At 35.5% G+C, this 22440-nt stretch overlaps 1 protein-coding gene across 1 annotated transcript in view; it reads right to left on the bottom strand.

Annotated features, from left to right (window-relative positions):
* Positions 1-21821, bottom strand: part of col18a1b (collagen type XVIII alpha 1 chain b) — a 142596-nt gene extending 120775 nt beyond the window's left edge. The window contains exons 1-2 of the mRNA XM_069197153.1: positions 21654-21821; positions 21498-21565 (exon numbers count right to left, since the gene is read on the bottom strand). Of these exons, the coding sequence (XP_069053254.1) occupies positions 21498-21565; positions 21654-21664 (79 nt within the window). The 5' untranslated portion in view covers positions 21665-21821. The remainder of the gene's footprint in view (positions 1-21497; positions 21566-21653) is intronic.
* Between the last annotated feature and the right edge of the window lie 619 nt (positions 21822-22440).

The following is a 22440-nucleotide window of genomic DNA, read 5'->3' as shown; positions in this document are numbered from 1 at the left end:
TCTTAATTCAGGAACAAGACATTAGAGGCTACCAAATAGGCATTCAATTCAGCTTTTGCATTAAGTGACAAAACAAGACCCCAAACAACAAAAACACTGCTGTTCCCCATCTAGTGCCCTTTTAATAGCATACTATTAAAAATAAGAGTGAATCTTCTCAGCCACAAAATATATTTATGACAGTCCAGATATTCCTAAATGTTTTTAACAGCCAAGAAATGTCCTCTGCAATAAGCAAAAATATTTTCTAACAGTAGAACCACAGAGGTCATCTTAAAGACCAATGAGCATTTTGACCCTATAGTCTTCTTTCTTCAAACCTCTCTTCACAGGAAATGGGCACAGCATGCAATGTAGTTCTGAAACATCAGGAAACAATGAGCAAGCCCCAAAGAAATTCATCTGCTCACCAAAGTAATCAGATAAGTTAGGAGAAGACTGCTTAAGTAGCTTAGTGGAGTTTGATGTTAAGCCCACAACTACCTCATGTATTCAAACTACTTCAGCCAAAAAGCTTTCATTATCAAACAAGCCTTCAAGAATCAGTAGGTAATGAATCTAACTACACCCCCTTCAAAAGGCATAACATGTAAGAATCCAAGTTTTTGTAATATACAATAGATAAGTTTGTTTAAAATAAAACCTCACTACATTAAAAATACTTCATAAAAATCAAAAGTATGTATGATCTAATAATTCCATTTGTTCAGTTTTACAAATCTATTGGAAGATGCAGAAAGGTACTTATAGTTATTTATGAGAAGAAAAGCATAGTTTACAGAACATATCTGTAGCATTGGAGTGGTGGTGTGTAGAAACTACAATGTTTTTCAAGAGTATTAACTTCCTTACAAAGTTTCTCCATTTTGATATTGGAGCATGGACTCATGACATTACATATGACCTCATGACACTTTCAAATTGGACTTTATATAAAAAAAATCAAAAATAATAAATATAAAAGTTTCAATTGCATAAGTATTAAACTCCTTTGCTTCAGCAAAATACTACAACTGTTGAATACAAAGTAAATGCATATCTATGTTCCTTCACTTAAGATGTTGAATGTTAAGCCACAACTCACATAGTGATATGACAAACCAACCATGAAGGACACAGAATTTTCTGGATGAATAGTAGAGAAGCACAGATCAGGAGACCTATATCACTGAGAAGTGAAAAGTGCTTCATACTATCCACAGAGACTATTCAGATCGAATTACCCTTATAAATGGAGCAACCAGGCAAACATAAAACTTGTTCGGAATGCCAAAATGAAGAAAACAGTGTTTCTAAAAGATTAGCAAAGTCCAATGTCTGAGACAGGACACAGACAGAATTCACCTACATTCCAGCTCTTCCACTCAGCTGGACTGTGTGGGTAAGCAGCAAGAAATACGTCATTACTGAAAGAGTTTGCAACAAAAGATGTAAATGATACTGCAGAATTGTGGAAAAAGGTTTTGTGGTTAGACAAGAGAAAGTTTGTGGCCTAAATGCAAAGTTTTTATCTAGTGTTACACTGGGCTTGTACATCATCCAAACAATATAATCCCAACTATTAAGCATAGTAGAGGCAGCATGGCATGATATGAAAATGCTTCTCATGAGAAGGGACTAGAAAGCACATCATGTTTGATAGGAAAATGGATGGTTCAAGATACAGGTTAATCCAAGGCAAACAATTGCCAGGAATCTTAAACTAAGTAAAAAAATCACATTTTAGTAGGACAATGACCCCAAGCACAAGGCCAAAGCTAAACTGTAATGCTCTCAAGAAGAGAGTGAATGTCCTTGAGTGGCCCCTACTTAGATCTGACTCGAAGGTAATAGAAAATGTCCCTTATGTTGATCACTGATGGCCATCAGACTTGTAAGAACTGAAGCAAATTTGGCAGGAATAAAGGGAAATGCTACATTGCAAAGCTGATAGGGACCTACCCATATGAACTAAGTTGTTGTCAAATGTTCTTTCACAGCTACTGACTGTATACTTATGTAATCAATACATTTTAATTAAATTCAACCTCCTCCACATTATAACTGTGTTCAGTGCTATCATTACGGTGTTCAGGAATAAATATTAAAATAAGCTGTGTACATGTTTAATTCATAAGAATGCAACTAATGGTAGGGGATAAAAAATATGCAAGGAACTCTAAATAGAAACAAATTCAATTGATTTCCTCAACATTTTAGGCACCAAACAAAACAAACCCATCATCAGTTTTTGATAGTTTGCCATCCAACCCCAAACTATACAGGAAAAGGCTCAAAAAGTAAACATATAAATAAAAGTAACATTAACTCCTATGAAAAGTTATCCTACTAGCCTTTTCTTAATTTTGAAAATAAGATAATGAAGCACTGGCTTACACCTGGTTACAATGCCGGGTGTAGTACTTGTTAAGAAATATCCACTGTGATCATGCAACATGCAACTAAGGCCCAACTATCATGTCTGTGATGATCCCCAAAGCTTAAATGTAACCTATCAAGACAACTACTGTAAGTCATCAACAAGATTCCTGACTGATTAGTTAACAGCTTAATCTTTGAACTACTGTTTTTTTATCCCTCCCTCCCAGGTCTAGATCTTTTTAACACTCAAAAAAGAAGAAAAACATAAGGTTTTCAAACAATAAAATGGGACTCTTAAAGAACTATCAAATGAAAAAAAGCCTTTCACAAAAATGGTGTCAAAAGACAGGACAAAATGGAACATTTTCAAAATCTGTTACATCTTGTTCTCCATTGAATTGGGAAGCTGTTTAAATGGAGGAGGGAAAGTAAGAAATTCAATTTTCTAGTTTTCCCAGATGAGTTATGATGAAACAGGCTTTTTCCACAATGTACACTTACAGTACTGATGTAAGTGGGATGAAATTGCTGTTCCCTTTCTATATTTTCTTTCATGGATTTAAAAGCTTTTGCAGAAGCAGTGGATTTTTCCTGCTAGAAATAGAGAACACATGAGGTAAAAGAAGTCTAAGGCATTCTATGCTGTCTGTGCCACAATTTCGTTTAAAATGGATGAACGACATATTGTATATCCCAATTTTCAATACTCACTTTTCACTAATGTAAAAAGTGGCCTTTCGATTAACTTGGAAGTTAATTATCGAGATATATAAAATATGGACCTACTGTACCAGATCACATGACTTACAAGAATCTTAAACTTAACCATTTATAGGGGCAACATTACATAAATGACATGATTATGATGACAGACATTTACAGTATTCACAAAGAATGTAAGAAACACATGAAAGTGTTGATCTGCCATTTTAAGACACATATTAAATTATACAAGCCTTGTTTTATTCCCACAGATGATATATGCACGATGTAGAACTAGTCTCTTGGCTACGAAGAGTAAACATCAGTAATGACAATTTGGACACAGTTTCAAACTTGTAAGCAGTAGAAGTCAATACAATCAGTGAAGAAAAATTATGTCATAAAGCTCTTTCTTTCTAAAGTCTATATGCAAGAGGGACAACACACATTTAGAAAAGACATTGCTCTCACCTGTAAAAATCACTAATAAACACTGTTGTTGTGCCAGGAAGCTTAATATATTAGGGGGTCCAGATAACAAATTAAAGAAAAGATTTTGTCAGAAATATTGCCATCTGATTTTTGCTGCATTGTATTGATGGTTTTACATTTAAATAACATCAGGAATTGCCTATACACATCTTCTCATCAGACTAATACTTAGCTCTTCCATCAGCTGGTTTGTTTAAATCCTTTTTTAGGAGTTTACATAATTAATAAATGAAACAACTTTGATTACAAAGCTTTAGTTTGACTTCAGGAGTTTACAAATAAAAGCCAAATTAGATATTTCATTAACATTTCATGATTTATGATGTTCATATTCATCACATCACACTGATGTTTTTTTTTAAGTTGTATGTTATTGAACTTTTTGTTGGTGCTGCTGTTATTCTGTGTTTATGTTTTTGGTGATTCCTTTAATTTGGATTACAAATCGTCTTTGTATTGGTGCATCCAGGCAAATAAGCATTTCGTTGCACTTGTACATATGACAATAAATTGAGCTGATATAAGTGCATAATATAATATTCTATATTATAAGTGCTGATTATATTGATTTAATATTTTAATCAAAAAATGGATAATTGTCCGATATGCATTTTATTCAACCTATCTTGCCAGTAAGCAGTAAGCTACTAGAGGCCCTACAATATCAATGAAACGAAATCAAAACAAAACCAGAAATATTAAAATTTATGTTCTACTTAAATTAGAATTGGTTTGGCAATATCTAATTTAAACGGAAGTAAATTTTTAGAATACCCAAACTAAACTATGGGCCACATGTAAAATGTGGTTTTAACTAGAATGCCTGTCATGTCTGTCCATGGGGATACTGATACTGTCTAGGCTGCCTCAGAAGACTGAGCCATGACGATATAGGAATAAGTGACACAGAGTAAAGACTGACCCCATTGAATGCTGAAACATTTCTTCATATGTCACTCCACCGCTACATAAGTAAATGACAGGCATCTCCTTGTGAGGCAAAGAAAAACCTAGAGTGAAAGGCCTCTGTCTGGCAGGAACAAATAGCACTTCATGAATACTATTCACAACAGCTCGATATGTCAGAATCCAAACCCTCAATGCTGTTGTGCACAGAGCTTTTCTCTACACAATGGGATGAAACTTCGAACGTGTTTGGTCTAATATTCCTGGCTGCAGCTAGACCTCCCATGCAGCAAAGAAATTCGGACAGGAATAGTTTGATATATCCTGTGTCTCGTACAAGCAAGGGTATAAGTGGGATGAAAATTATCCAGATTGGCATCAATAAAGATTTACTGTGTGCTTTTTCACTCAGCAAAACACAATTTTGAGAAAAAATGAAAAAATGTGTAAAGGTTAAAATATTCTATTTAAAAGCATTTAAAGCATTTGGAGGCTCATGTTGCTATGAATAAATTGCACTGTACTTGCCCCAAGCCATTAAAACCTGGAGTCCTTAGTTAACTTTTTTAGAGGACTTCCTATTATGATAATTATAGTCTTTCAGTATGTTTACTACAACCTAGAGAACAATGGTCTCAGATTTACATGGTTTTGCAGGAACTTGCCAGTGGCAATGGAAAATGGGATGAATGTAGCCAGGATTTAGCAGGATAGCATAACCAGAGTATCCCTAAAGCAAGCCTGCAAAAGCAGTCAGTGCCTTTGCTCAGTGTCTCTATTGATTCATCAGGATAGTGTAACCCTTTTTGTGGATTAAAAGAAGAGAACATATTTCTAAGTAATAAAATGTTTGCTTATAGTTTATTTTTGTTCAGTTTGGGGGTCAAGTTTTGGTTTATGATTTGGAAAAAATATTTTGAAAAAAATATTTTGTTTCTTGCGTGACTAAAACACTTCAAATATACTTTTAACAGTATGAACAGAATACTATTTCTGTTCACTGTTTCAGTTTGTCATTTCAATCTACTTGTTTTCCTCATTTTATACTTTATAATAGCATGAGCTTGTGAACAAAGGTTCAGGTAAGAAAATAGGCAGTACTTATGCTCATATAATAGTGTTGTATTTCTGAAACTCTAAGCCCTGACAGGAATACTTTAAAACCCACGGATGAATCCTCAGAAGAGCTAGAGCAATTTATATTCTTCAGAGACTCGGGGATATTAAAGGATGGAGGATACAAACAAATCAGCCTGAAGTTGAGAAAAACATGACAATGTGTTGATCCATCTACCTCTTACTCTAAAATGAATTAATGAACTATAAATCTACCATACTAGCCTAATAGCTTTCACTAATGAAACTATTGCATGCACATAATATGAAAAATGTATTGCAGTGGTAAATCTCAATAAATTATTATTGCATCAATGATAAACAAATTCAATAAAAAAACAGAGCATCAAAATTGCTTCATATAATTATGATAATAATAATAATAATAATAATAATAATAATAGGCACGAAGAAGATAATTTTATGATTAAAAAATTATCAATTTTTTGTGAATCCTAATCAGCACATAGCAATATCTTTTAAAGATATTTCAGTATCAATATAAATATCAATTAAGGGCTCCATTTTATCATTATATGACTTAAAAATATGTTTTTAAAACACTAGAAAAATAAACAGATGTTTAAAGCTGTGGGCTACTGGCAAAATATTTCAGGGTTTTTATGCCTGTGATACTTTTCTCTTATTTTTGCAGTGCTTTCTTACATTAGCTTATTTGCTAACATTCTTTACAAAACAAATGTCTGAGTTGAGTGAGCTCTACTAATGCCCTGTACTATTCAGTATATTTATCTTTACAATTTTGACAGGCTGGCCTCAATGAGTAACGTAGTGTCTATACCAAAAATCTTCAAATTCTGTCAGGGTATATAGCCTTATAAACCAGATTATCCCAGGCTTCACTGCAATATTGGTGTTGGGTATCAAGATACTGACAGGTGATGTAAAACACACCCAGTTCTATAACATGAACTTCTCGCAGCCACCCTTGAAGAAGAGATGTGTCTGCAGCTGTGAAAACAGAATGGCATTCTATGTGGGGAAAAAAAGAATGTCTCCTCATTTATCAGGCAGTTTCTAGGCTTTGTCCTGATATCATGAAAAATGAAAGTAATGATATAACAGTATTTTTCTATTTAGTTAAACAACCTCAAAATCTGAATCTGAAGTGAAAAATGCTTTCCAAGGTATGCTATAAACAGCATATACAGAAAAGGACTATCTTCTCAAAATTAGTTTAAAATCTAGAGGAGGTTTGTGGATAAAACACAAGAATTTGGGGGTTGATATAGAAAACTTTAATGAATGGCAGGAAGGACTTCAGAGTACTTAGAAGGTGCTCATTCAAACATTACAACACAAGCCCATAATATCATCTTATCAAAGGCAATTACAGAACCTCTTTTGAGTGTACAGGTACTAATTATGGTTTTCCTGTGGGTTCTTACAGCTTTTGATGTCTGTTTTAACAGGTCAGGGTACAATTGTATGCCTGAAAGATGAGGCCTGCAGACATGTAAAAACAAACACCTGCTTTTACGGCCTTGGAGAAACCATCATCCATTGCAAAAGGTCAGAGGAGAAAAAGCCTAGAACTGCGCAAAAACAAAAGACATGCCACTGATACACTGAGTAGTACATTTCCGATATGCAGCTGCAGAGATTCTACTGCTCCAAACTTTGAGACGGGCTCCTAAAGAATAGACATCAATCAGAGGAGTGGAAAGCTCTGAAACTAGTTCCCTTCAAAACTCTTGAGTGGCTCAAGCACTAATGGTAGTTGTTTCAAGAGCATTTGAGCCCCATAGAACAGAATTTGCCAGTTTAACCCTGAGCTATGTCATTATTGACTATGTCCTGTTATCTCTGACTGCAGCTGAAAGGCTGGTTACCACATTCATCTCCTCTAGGATTGATTACTGTAATGTCATTTTCACTGGCATATCTAAATCCACACTGAACAAACTTAATATGGCCAGAATAAAGCAGCCAGAATCCTGGCCTTTTCTCGTGCAAGTGTTCACATTTGCTAGGGAACTTCTACTTGTGCAGTACAGGGATTGTAATGTGAAGCTTAATTAATAATTGGTGGCTCCAAATTTGGCTGGTATAAAAATAAAAAAGCCTGAATATGTGTGGTATCTTTTAGGCTAAATATACCACATGAGTCTAAGTGGAGTGTCATACATCGTCATGTATCATCGCCATTGGGTTACTTGGTCGGCAACAATTAGGGAGCCTTCAAGTTACTTAATACTGTTTTAACATCGCTACAGCAATTTACAGCAAAGGCATTTTTCCTTCAAAAATTAAAAATGGCCAGAATGTATTTATATTTTATCATTTTGTGTGGTGTTATCTCTTAAGTATGTTGATTCTTGCCCACAGCAACATCTTCAATCAAGGCCCTAAATATCTCCTCTATTCAAGACAATGCAATTCATTGAGCGTAGAGAGCAAAGAAAATGCCTCTACTGCTTAAAAAGAACAGTTATGAAGTCAACCCAGTTCAAGATTGAATTTAGGACCGAAGAGCTGTGAGATAAGAGCACTAACCACTGTGCCATCTAAGGAATGTCACCACCCTTACAAAGCTGCCTACTCATCAAATATAAAACATTTCCATATTTTCAGAAGGCTGTTGACCTCTTACACAGTAACACCCACTGTACTGCCATTTAACTTACAGTCTGTCTTTATTCAGTTACAATGATGAGCTGAATGTAATTTAAGAAAAGGGACTCATGTTACACACAGACTTTGCAAACACTCAGCCCTAGTTTACCATCCATCATGGGCCTTCTGCTTTCAGCTTAAAACGTATCGGGTCTGTGAGTGACCTACAGTTATCCTTGGAGCCCTGCCTAGAACACCTCCTCCTCATGTTCTTCAAATTAAGCCAACGATATTTAAAGGTCGCTCATATTTGAGGATTCTTTAATTACAATAAAAAATGACATGAGCCAAAAAAAATAATGCACAGCATTAAAACAGAAGGAGCAAAACAAAAGCAAAGCGATGGCTTAACCCTAGAGATAAAGGTTAAGCATCAGAAGACGAGCCGGCTCAGTGTTCAACATTGAAGGCTGAGCTGAAGGCACTGAAGGCAAACTCTTTATCCCACGCAAGTTCATGTCCACATCACAACCATATGTGAGATAAAGAGCTGTTGACAGTTTCAACTTTTACATGTACAGCTTGTCCCATCAAAGGTCAAAAATGAACAGCAACCATACAAGAAAGAGTCCAGATGTCTTTTTAGTGAACTGGATATGGGAACTGTGTTTTCTGGGGACTGAGTCATCCTTATTGAGATGTACAGGACTAGCTACGTGTTCTCTTCAAACAAAGGAGCACTCCTCAAAAAAAAAAAATTAATTCACTTAAAAAAGACCCAATTTCTATTAACATGTTACAACATTTTTATGCAGTCAGTCCTCCATTTTGAATCATTTTTGCTTTTGATTCTTATTTTCTTCTTCAGACACCAAGAGCCACTGACACTGGTTTATTAATAGCTCCATTAAACCTACAGTTGTGGTAACATTAAAACCTACCATATTTACATGAATTACCTAATACACACTTATCTCCACTGAAAACATGGCAACCAACAAAGTGGTCTTATTCACAAACCAGTAGTACATTTTGTGTGACTTGTGGCTCCATATACTTTATGATAGGAATATAAATAAGACTGAAAAAAAATGAGAATGAAAGACACTTCAGAGTAAGAGCACTGCATAGCCTAAATAACAGAATATGAACATACATGACATAATGAAGCAGGATTCATCTAGGATGAATAGTACAACAAAAGGCATTGTAGTAATTTAGCTACAGCATCAGTTCAGTAAATCGTTAAGGGGGTTCAAAACCCCGCTAGATACACTGTTGTTGTACCTTAAGTGAGATACTTTAATCTACACAGCTGTATAAATAGGAATAAAAACAGAATAGCTGGCATGAACTGGCATCTCATCTGAAGGGAGGTTCTGTTCATGAGATCTCTTCACATCTAGAAACCAAGGTAAGCAAGTACTTCATGAGCCGTTGTGTGTGGCCAACCTGTATTTTGAGATAAACAAATGTATCCATTTACTAGGAAAGTATTCCCTAGGTGTCCCATTCTGTTACAGACCTGTCTCTCAAGAAATGAATAAACTGAGTATAAAAGCAAACTAAAAAGAAATCTGTTGTAGACCCTAAGACCTCCTAAAACTGTTTATGCATACTTTAATACTGGAAATACTCATGTTACAGTGTAACTGGCTTAAGAGGTGATAATTTACTTTAAAGTTCTTACATTCCCCCCAGCTAAGGTATGTTGAAAGGGGTTACTGGGTTATCACGCAATCCATTATGAAGCACCTGTGTCAGCATTTCTCAGTACAGATAATGACTCCCACTAGAGTCTGCCAATCTCCTACAAAGCCTTTTGACCACTTGTGAATCTGTTTATTGACTGGAAAATCCATGGATTACTCAAACCCATGAAACTGCTGAGCCAGAACAGCATTTATTCATGGCCCACACACTATTATATATATCCTTGTGGAAACTGTCATTGACCTAAGGGGGTTTACCAGGACCATGCAGCCACAGACTAGTAGATGCTCCCCGTTTAAAAATTACCTCAGAGAGATTAGTCTTGGCAAGTGCTTTATGAGTCTAAAAGCAATCAAATGCAATTTAAGAACACAAAGAAGCTCTTATGCAAAATGTACTAGATGTATTTGTTTTTCCCAAGATAAGGTTAATACAAATTGGAAACTGACAATTATATTATTTCAATATCCCCATGACGCTCAAAGAAAATTAAGGCACAAATTCTGTTAGAAAGTAGAAATTGGAGGTAGTACAGCTTTGAGGCAAACAGTCTGGCAAAATGGAAAAATAAGAAGGCATGATAACATTAATGATTCAAACTTGGTTTTTCAGAGATTCTGCAAGACAAGTCCAGGCATTTGTTTTCAAAATTCAGCAACTGCACTCCACCTTGGAGAGAAGAATCAAGTCAGATCAAGTTTAAACTCATGTTTCTGCCCTTTAAAAAACAAAAATACCTTGTTCTCTTTCTACTCAGATGTCAAAGCCCTTCTGTACAGAAACCACTCACATCCAAGGATATAAAAATACCATTGTACCTGACAATATAGAGAGTATATAAGGCAAAAATAAGCAGCCCATTTCCCAACTTTTGCTAAATATACTCTTTCACAGAATTAGTTGCATCCTAAAGTGTTTGCCAACAGAATTATAGCAAATAAGTGGAAGGATTCTTTAAATCAAAATGTCTTCCCACAAAAAAACATACACATCCCTAACATAACATTTTCACCACAAAAGTATATTTTTCTGTACTAACAAGATTAAAATATAACCTCCAGTCTTCTTTAACTTGTCTTATTGGACAGTCAAACGAAAAAGATTTTTGTTGCGAAATCCACACATTTAATGTGAATCCAGCAAATGTCCAGCCAATGACAAGATATACCTATCTGTTGTAACTGCTTCCATCACTTTTTACACTGCCACACACATTTCCTAACCACTTTCATTGATGTTAAACCTGCAATCTGCGGATGTGGCACTGACTCATCTGATACAATATGATACAGCATGATATTGATATAGTATGCATAAGAATTGAAACTAGAATTAAACCTTTACGCTTTATACAAGTGTTAATTAACACACTGTTAAGTTAAGTTAAATGGATAACTAGATTCCCTCATTTTCCTGTTTTTGTTCTGCAGACTTAAATGCAGTTAAAGTATCTTATGTACTGCTAACTTTTCACTTCTAATGAAGTGATATCCAATGGCACAGGGTGCTTGGAATACATTTAGAAAATACTTTATGACATCCATTATATCCCTTCAGGAAAATGTAAAAATGTACCAATATTAATAAAAGCAAATTAACAAAAAATGGAAAAAAAAGTCTTAAATTCAGGAAATTGCACCAGTGGCATACCCTACGAATTCAGGCACTCTCACTTTATTAGCACATGAACAGAAATATTTTTTCCCCCATGGTTCAGGTGCTGATTTTTAAGCTATAACAGCATTTAGAAGAGTTGTGTGGTTTAAAATAGATGATAAAACTGGGAGCAGACATAAAATAAACACCAAATAAAGATTATGAAAGTATTATGAAGAACATGAAAGTACTCTGTATTGGTGGCTAATGCTTCATGTCTAATGAAGGAGTTCAAATATTCTCTCAGTTTCAGTTTTTCTTCTTTTACATACAGAAAGTGGAAGACTGTGTAATTTACATTGCCTCATTTGTTCAAATAATTCTGCATTTTAATTTTCCCCATAGATGAAAACTTTACAACTTTAGGTGCAGAATGAATAAACAAAGAAAATTATTCAAGGCATCAACCCACGACAAATCCAACAACGTCTCACCCTTGTGACCTGTTTTTTTATTGGATAAAAAGACAGACGTGAGAAAATTGTGTTCTTTATCTTCCAGCAATCATAAAAAAGACACATTAAAGATGGAAAATATAAGGCAACTTCAAGGGCCATTAAGTGCGCCCTGCAATAAGGAAACACTAGATACACAACCAGGCCAGTAAGCAGACCTACAACAGTTCATACAAAATTAAGCAGGCTGCAGATGAAGTAATGTTTAGGACTGAACTTCTAACAAGATGATTGTGGGTTCAAATCTCAAGTAGGGGCACTGCTGTTGTATCCCTGGGCAAGGTACAGTACTTAACTCAGATTTGCTTCAGCAAAGTGCCAATCTGTATAAATAAACTACAAATCTAACTCACAATAGGGTAAAACCAGATTAAGAATTATTAGGAGCTGGTTTGAAATCCTTGGGATTTAATAGAGTCTTGCAAGCAGAATTACTAGATTCCTGATGCAAATATGTCAAACATTCGGTTCTGTGAAAACATAGCCAGCTAAGTAATACAACCTTTGAAGGCTCTACTTCAGTTCAGGAGTAACTGAAGCAGTAACTGAAAATTGCAAACTAACTATCAGAAAAGTATCAGAAACAGTTTTGCACCTTCTAAGGCTGTATGCCTAAATAATATCTGACTTGTTAACTTAGTCATGTACATTATACAACTAATAATGCAAGGTTTATCTAAGAATTTATTTTTCACAACCAGTCAGAGGAGATGCAAAGGTCAGTGAAAGAGTATGTGAATTTATTAATCAAGCTTATGAAGAGAAATGCATAAAACACAAGCAGCACACTAGACACCATCTGGTATAAAGTTAAACTACATCAAAGACATTTTCTGCAGACATTGTACTTGCTTTATAAACCAGTCAAAACCCAGATCAACCAGTACAGACTGAAAATATTAAAGCAGGAAAAAACAACTGCTAACCTCAAAAACAAAAGCATTACATTTGTGTGGTTCACTTTATTATTTCAGGAAGTTACTTTTTCGAAACACGGATAGCATTGCTGCCTCAGAGTGCTGGGGCCCTGAGTTCAATTCTGGACTTTGGCACTATCTGCATGGAGTTTGTATGTCTTCCCCAAGTTTATGTGGGTTTCCTCTGGGTGCTCTGGTTTCCTCCCACAGTCCAAACACATACTGGTAAGTTAATTGGCTTCTGGGAGAATTGCCCCTGGTGTGAGTGTTTGTATGTCTGTTTCTGTGCATGATGGGCCCATCCAGGGCGTTACCTGCCTATTACTTGCCGAGATACGTTCTGGCTCTCCTGCAACCCTGAATTAGATGAAGCATTTAGAAAATGGATGGATGGATTTCTTTATATACAATAAGATCAAGCATTCTTCAGTGTCATGCTGATCCATCTTAAAGCACTCAACATAGCAGTACAATGTACAGCAAATATATACAGTAGTTGTTAAAAATCTCTCCATACCTCAGTTTACATCAGAATTATAATTATAATAATTATAGTCTGTGGAAAGACCATACTCTACCTAGGAACAAGTAATAGGTTTATTCCATGCTGAAAAAAAGAAGAAAGAGAACACAACGTTTCGGCCGTGGAACGTTGTGTTCTGTTTCTTCTTTTTTTCAGCATGGAATAAACCTATTACTTGTTCCTTTGCAGCCTATGCATGCTGACGCAGCTACCCACCTGAAACACATACTCTACCTATGTCACTTCAAGAGGACAGCAGAGTTATTTTGTGTATGTATAACAGATCTTGTATACAAATATCTAAGTATGAGTCAGCCTCAGCCCCAAGGTTATTTGCTAAGGTCCTAAGTGTAACAAATGCTGTTGATAAAACTATACTTTTATACATTCTTTTATGTTCACTTGCCAGTCCCTGATCCTATAACATCTAGAAAATAACAACCATAGACACTGTAACTAAAAAAATATGGGTACACTGTTTAACAGAAGACAAACTAAATTTATTTTCATTTTGAAAATTCTTTGTGCAGCACTTTATGCAAGTGATTCCAGACTACCTAGTCCTATGGAAAAAAAAAACTGGCACACTAGCTCTGGAACTATGCTATGTTCCAGTTCCTGTTTTTGAGACTTTACAAAGAAAATTCTGCAAAGATTCACAATAGAGTGTTATCCCATCCAATTTTTGTTTTTAACACGGAGATGACTCATTATGTTTTAATACATCAGATGTATGCCGTATCCTTCCTGAGCAATGCAGTCACTATAATCTATACAGTTATTATACACTGAATACCCCCAAAAGCTGGTAACACCAAAGCAGACATAACCTAAAACAGTTATAAAGAGTGTGGGTTTAGGTTTGTGAGTGCTTAAAAATTGATGACACAAAACTTATAAATTAAAAACAAACTAAAGAAAAACAGATCATAGACCAGTTTTAACATGAAAATATGATTCAGGGTGGTTCAGGATCTTGCAGTCCGTTGTTACCTTATCTATCTGGAACATAAAATTACCAGATGAGCAGTTAAAAAATTTCCTTTGCATAAATGACATTGTTTTTCCACAAAATGGTAAGAATGTTTTGGTTTTTCTGTAAAAGTATTACCTACAGTATGACAACTTCAAAAAAACTTTTAAGAAATGACTGGCTCCATAAGTGTAAAAATGGTTGATTCCTTCTTCTGAATAGAATGGCTTTAACACATGAAGGGTGGGATCCTTTGTTGGCAAAAATTCCGAATGTGGAACCTCATTTAACAAATGCATCAGGAGGGTGTTTTCTTAGATGTGGTTCCATCCTGCCTAAGGTCATGGAAAGATTAAATACGAGAGAAAGTTGAATTGCTCTTAGTGCATGCAGAGAATGAATGGTTACTGGTCTAAACACTAACAATGTACTCCAAACTATAAACTAAAAGTATGGTTTCACAATTACCATACGTTTGGTTGTACAATTCAAGGCAATCAGCAGTAAATCTAAAAAATGAAATGAGTCTATATATGATTAAATGTTACATCAAACATTATAGAACCAGGTTTAACAGAATTTTACATATGAAAAGAAACGTCAGTCCAAATGTGCCTGATCAATTGCTAATCAACTTAGCTTGCTACTAAAACCTTTGGACCACCCTGGGAGAAATTAAAACATGTAAGTGTCCTTGAAAAACATGTGACTTGGCCACCTGTTTTATTTATAACAGAGTAAAACCTGCAACACATACAACAGAACCAAGGCATCAGACTAAGGACTGGTACAGCTCTAACACATAAAGAGAAACTAAGGTAGGTAGATGAGGTCCCTTTTTCAGGCCATAAAGACCCAAGGGGGAATGGGGGGCAAGGGCCACCATTTCTCTCAACCATCCAACACTGGAGGTGGACGTGATGTGGTCAGTATCACGCTCCGGTCGGCCAATTACTCCCAGAATGATTAACCCCTGGTATTCATTTGGAAAGCAGGCTGAGTGGACCTGGGAGCCATCTGGAAGGAATTAGAGCAAGCTACATCGCTTGCCCCTACCTGGGATTGAACCCAGGACCTTCCGGTCAGGAGCTAGATGCCCTTACCGTCTACCACGGCTCCGATAAAGAAACTAACCTCTGCAAAAAGTAAACCATAGAACTACGCGTCACAATAATGATGGAGTTTCCATGTGCATTTTTCTATCCTTCGAATTATGTGTGTGAATAATGTGGATGGAAGTGGTGAAGCATGGGCAAATTTATGGAAACACCTCAAGAGATTAACGTTTGGTCTGAAAAACAGAGAAGTGCTAAGCTATGGACATCTGTAAATAGCTGGGATTTACACATTCTAAACTTCAGGGATACTTGTTTTTTTTATTTGAAAGATCATAAAATTAATTTGTAGAAATATTATTCATGTCTAGCCTTTGTTCCATCCAAGCAATATTTGAAAACGATAATTGAGAGAGCATTAAAACAAATTAAATGACCAGATATGACACTATTACTGTATATTTCGATGCTTTACCACATCATCTTAATCATGAACTTCACTCAGATAAGGCGCCATGTAATGCCATATGAATTTCCAAGTATGTGTTTTTTGTACATAAGCAACCACATTTTCTTGAATAGCAGTACATCTCTAGATCAGTAATATTCATACCAGCTTATATTTACATTGACATGTACACAAAAAGGTCCAGGACTATTTTTCATTCAGCTCAAGCAATATTTATAGTAAAACTGAACTCTACAAGGAATAAACAGCTCTCTCATAATGTTTGGGTGAATGGAAGCTCCAACAAATGTGGGAAAACTCTGACTGACCTCAAAATCAATGATGAAGATCAGATTCTAACCAAAGATATGCCATCTCAATTGTCAATCACCTACTAAGCCTCATATTTATAGCTATGAATCATAAAACTGCATGGGGAGAATGAAGACCTGTAGACATTCTGCTCCAACATGCCTGTCGGAGCCATTTATCTTTTGACGTGCTGCAAGCTCCACATTGCCTTAAGAAGAGAGTTAACACTGTATGGAGAAGAGTCAGAGTGGGTAATATCAGTCACTTTTATCTAGTGATATGACTCAAACCATCAAAATCTGGGCCACAGGACTCAACTTATTCAAATTATTTCAACATTCCAGACTGCTCTGAACCATGCTTACAGCACTGTTTCTAAACAATTATAAAAACTGATCTAAGGGAAAAAAGCTATTGAAAACAACAATTGTTTAGTAACAAACAAGGTTCCAAGCGTTTCTAATGCTATTTGACTGCTGTATGTTGTTATTTCTGAAATACTAAGAACCTCCCCACTGAATGCGATTAAAAACAAATTTTTAAAAGGCTAATTTCATGCCGAGACAACCAACTACTTCTTCCAAGGTTCTCCTAAATAAGCAGTATCTACCTGAATGGACATTTTGAGAGTTAGCATGTTTCAGTGGTGAGAAAACATTTGTGAATCCCCAAAGCATGATACTGTCTTGAAACCATCAGTTAAGACTTCCTGTATGTTTCAAAAACTCAGAGCTACCAAAAACAATAATCATAAAGACAACACTAAAATCATTTTTACAACTCAATTTGGTTGGAATATGAACCCTCTTTGAAAGCTATTTTTTTCTGGGTGGCCTTTAAGAACAGGAGACTTAAAAAGCCCTCCACAATGTAGAATTGAAGAGCAACAGGTTATGGCTTAATCTGATCCATAAATCGCTTGTGTCTTCAGAGACATAATGACAACATTTGTAGTAAATGCATATCTTTGCAGCAACAGCATAATAGTCCTTGCTAATCAAATATTTATAGACAACAACTATCATTTTCTTCCTGCCTTCCATCTGACAGCTGTAGGAGCATTTAACTTAATGAAACATGGTATCTCAAGTAAGCCAAAAGGTAAATAATTTATAACAAATAAAGTAGATAACCGCCTGTCCACTACTGAGACACTTACAAAGCCCAAATGTGTAGTACATTGTACAGTACACAGACCAAAAAAGTAGCAGACAGGAGTGTGAAGAATAATGTGAATAATGTGTGAAGAATAATAGTGATAATTATATCTCACAATTATGTAGCACTTATCCTGTTAATGGATCACCATGCAGTCAAGAGGAGACATAATGCACCAAAAAAATGCTGAAGCCTCTGTGATGACACCCACCAGCCATTTTGTAAAAATAGCTCACTAGAGAACACAAGGAATGTTGTTTGCAAAAGGAGAGTGTAATCTTGAAAGAGATTGTGTCAGTATGCTACACCCCACAATTACACACATGCAGGTGCATTACTTGTACAAGCCACAAGGATTAGAAAGGCTGCATTTTAGTGATACTGTACTGATTATCAGAAGGATCCTATCAGTATTTATGCATGTACATATTTATAACAATAAAGTGTACATGTACGGATATTGATTACAAGTTTTTGATGTCATTTTGCTTAATTTATTATTGATGTCTGACTTTGAAACACTCACATGATTGTCTCACAGTGTCACTCACTGTTGTATGCGCACAAAAATCACCTTATTAGTGAGAGTTGATAGGAACCAGTTGAATATCAAATCCAGGAGAAAATCAGCAACCAATATAATTCAAGAGTAAGATTTCCTTTTGCACCATCAGTACATGGAGCAGATCCATAATGAACTAAGGTTCTGTGTAGATCATCCTGGCCATTCGCAGGTTTGGCACAGATGTGGAGAGAGAGGTGCTAATTGTTGTGTACAACAGAAAAACTGGTGGGGTAGACAACAGGTCATGGTCTGGGTAGGGGTGTTGAGTGATTACAACTGTATTTGTAGTGACAGAGAGCTACATGACAGAGGCAAGTCCTAGGACCTGTCTTGCTTTCCTCACTGCAGGCTCATCCTGATACGTATTGTCCTACTGGTATATTGTCACATCTGCATATTACTCGTGTAACAAAGCTTAACAAAGAGAACACGTAAGTTGCATGTAAGTGGCAGTGGATACAATAAGCATGGGATTGAATCCCAGAGGTCTGCATGGTGCAAAAATATGACATACTGTAGATGTTTATTTGTGTTACTTCAAATGGTGGCAACATACACTCTCACAGCACACCTGCTGTTGAATAACTCTGCTGATGACAAATGTTGATCAGTATAATTAAGTTACATGTATGTTTATTAAAATGTCGGTGCACCTGCTACGACAAAGATGAGTAGCAAAGCCATTTCCCCAAAAATAGTTTTGTGAATATTTTCTGTTAGAAGCAATACATTTCTCCAGACCCACAATAAACATCACAGAAGACTGTAAAATATTTATTTGCTTTGACACTTTAGTCAAAAGTAGTAATCCATGTATAACCATTTAAAGTATTGTCAGACAAAATTAGAAGGAATAACTTTCTTGGCTAACAAAAAATTACAGTGAGTTAAATTCAACTAGACACAACAAAGAAGGCCGAAAAAGTTGCTTTCATTTTATTAAAATCAAGTTGGAAAAATAATGCTTTATACAGTATGTCTCCCACATAAACACCGTAATCAATAAACACTTAGTACAGATGTTTTGTTTAATACCAGTACTAATGAACGTACCAGTAAATGTATAAGTGATCATTGCTATATCATTTTACAATGCACAAAACACATTTACTGTGCATTAAAACATTGAGGTTTCCGAATATCTTGGAACACACTTTATTTTGGGAGTTCTGCCTCAGAGGAACATGGAATGTAAGTCCGTCAGACTTGAAGAGAGCAAGGTTTCACACAGATATTGGCAAAAGAACAGAGACTTGGTACATCAGCAGATAATGAAACCTCCATGTACATTTTCTGTTTTGATTTACACTCTCTTCAATGACACACTCCATTAAAAATAACTGATACTGTCACAGTAATCCATTAGTAATTTGTGAGGTCTTTCATGGTTTAAGCCTTTGTCTTACATACAATATAAGATTTGCAATACAAACAAAAAATACTCATTAAAATATTGTTTTGTGATCAAAATTAACATTTTAATTGCTTTTTAATATTGGGCACTATAAAAGAGAACTTTTTAATAATCTTTGGATGTTTTGAAAATGCTGACTTTGCACACTGATTCAAGTTGAAGAGCAAGCAAAGTTGTTTTTGTCACTAAAAGAATGTAAAAGTGTGATATGATTAAAATTTCAGCTCCAGATCTTTACATGTTGACTTTTTATTTGCACTGTTAAAGCATAAAGTTAAAGTATAATGTATGCCACAACTGTCCCCTCAAATTGTGAATATACCTATTCTATGTTTTGACTTCAGCACACCTATTGGTTTTTCTGTCCAAATCATAATACTTTTTTCTTCTCTGGAAAAATGTAACTGCCTAGAACTGAATTTGTAATTTTTGCATGTCGTTTATTGAAAACTGTGTCATGCTGAGGCAAGCAATGTCAGGGCAAATAAAAGTAGTATAATTTCTCAACCACAACCCTTTCTATAAAGACAATCTAAAGAACTGATAACTATGTCTTTAAAAAGACTCAATGTATCAGCACAAAATGTGTTATGTTTTTTAAAATATAAAATTGTTTTCTTAATCCAAAAGTAACAACTTATCTTTAAATTGTATGTTTATATGAATTTTATCTTTGTTATTAAGCATTTCTGCAAAGATAGCAAATAAACAAATGGAAAAACAATAGATGACAAGTCATAGTTTCACATCATACTTCTTCATAGGTCCAAAATGGTCTTTACTAATATTAAAATCTTTCAACTCCATCTTAAAATACATCCACTCCCCAATAAAATTCTTAAATGTAAGTTGTTAAATAGATAAGTAAATTACAGAACAACAGTTCTGTTGTATCTGATCACTTCAATGGGCACTTCAGTATGAGCTCTGCATTTAAAATGGCAGAACATGTATTATGATTCCAACATGCATCTCTGTACTTTGATTCACAGGTGCCAACACTAAATCCATCCAATTACTTTCATACTAAGAAGGCTCTTTCTTTATAATTTTCCATCACAGGACTTGCACTCTGATGTTAAATTTAGCCACCCTCTACCACAGGTGATAAAAACTTTGTTCTACTGGCATCAGAGTGTAATTATAAATCAAAAGGCTGTATTTATAAGTCAAGTTCCCGGTCTTCAAATTATAAATGGATACCTTATCTACCGATTGGACAGCGGCATTTAAGTTAATTGTGAAAATGTTATAAAAACAAACAGAAAACATCCGGTTTTATCGCTTGGCAGACTTTAGATCTATCACTAGTAAAAAATGCTTAACAAGTTCCAACACAGTATACATTAATCTTGAAGATGTCCTGCTAAATTCTTACGTGTTAAAAACTAAAGTCAGCAGACGGCTTTGCCGGTCGTAGATTGCAAGCATCAGATTCGATGCCCTAGGATATAAGAATATCTGAATCATGACTTACAAAGCCAAATGTTTATACAGCTAGAATAGATCATCAGTGCTTATCGAACAATTTCATCAGATGAAAATTTTACGTAAAGGGAAAACATCATAGGGTGTACTAGGTCAAAACACAGAAAGATATTTGTGGGAAAATGTTTTATGTACTGTAGATCTCTGTTAAAAGATCCAAGTCTTAACAGCCGCACAGGCACAAAAGGATCACTGAGTCTTTGTCGAGCGGTTTTATCTCTTGCAAGAAAGTTTCAGCACCCCGATGCCCTTCAGTAACTTCAGAATAAGACATTACAAAAATAAAAATGTTCTGTCTTCCACATGTGAACATAAAGGTCTTCTCATTATTTTTTTTAAAGTGCATCTTACGAGTAACTATTTCTTAACTTTCAATTTAAAATTGAGCTTTTTGTAGCTATCAAGTTTCTCAAGTTTCTCCCTGTTTTAAGCTTCAAGGTTTGCATAAAACGTGGGAACTTTAAACACTAAAGCTACTGAAATATAAACGCTAAATCTAATCACTAGTATTGCAACGCTCAAATGAACGCCAGAAAATAACTGCATTTTAACAGACCAAGCCACTGTTCCCCACGGCCCTAGGGGTCAGGCTAATAGAAGATTCACAGACCTCCTATTATTAACGCAGAAAACTTCGCATTTCAAGTTTTTTTTCCGCAGTCTTACCTGGCAGCTGTGATTCTGTCAATAAAAACAGGACGAAGCAAATTAGCGGCTCCAGCCACAAGGAACACCTGCAAAGAAGAAAAATGTATAGGCTAGTTTTTTTTTAATTATTTCAAAGTTTTATCCTCTCCACAAAACACTAAATGAATTAAATACCTTCTGTGCATCGCAGCTTTAGTTTTGATGAGCACAAAAGACTACATAAGTTTCAATGAAAATGAATGAGAAATAGATATGAGTCGTCCTGTAGATTTGGAGCGCCTCAAAGCCGGTGAAACAGCTGATGAGTGTGGGACATGGAACTACCAAGTGTGGTGGAAAAAAAGAGTGAAGCGCTAAGGCTGATAGAAGAGAATCCCTCTGGGTCCTAACGCGCTTGAGCACGGCAAATGGGCAGGCTGCTGGAACCAAATTCGCACGATGTCAGTACTGTACACACAGCTCTACCAGTAGGATGAGATGTTTCTCAGACCTGTTCATATCAAAATGAGCTATTTTTTTAAACTAACTTTACATGACATCTAATGGGCGTTCAGTTATTGTATTCATCAGAATGTTATATTTTACATTCATTTCCCTGTTAATGCATAAACATGCTAAGTTTCTTCATTAGTTTCCCTTCCATGGCTGCCTTTTGTGTTTCGTAGCAAAGGCTCTGTATTTAAATATTAATTCGTAGATATAACGAAACAGCAGTAGAAATAAATTAGAAACCCAGCACTGAATGTTTTTTTTATTTATGAAATATAAAACAGTTATATCGTACATGATTTGTAATTATTAACCGCTTTTAATCATAGATTCTTAGCTTCGTGTGAATAAATGGTTATGACCTTCACAAAGCACAATTTGTCGTAATAATGGGTTTAGTGACAAGCATTAGACAAAGTTTCCGTTTAACTACGGCTTTGCAGTTGCCGCTTATTCTTCTCCCTCGCCCCCC

This window comes from Lepisosteus oculatus, chromosome 12 (assembly GCF_040954835.1).
Source record: "Lepisosteus oculatus isolate fLepOcu1 chromosome 12, fLepOcu1.hap2, whole genome shotgun sequence".
NCBI classification, from domain to species: domain Eukaryota; kingdom Metazoa; phylum Chordata; class Actinopteri; order Semionotiformes; family Lepisosteidae; genus Lepisosteus; species Lepisosteus oculatus.
This window is presented reverse-complemented; position numbering and strand designations above follow the sequence as displayed.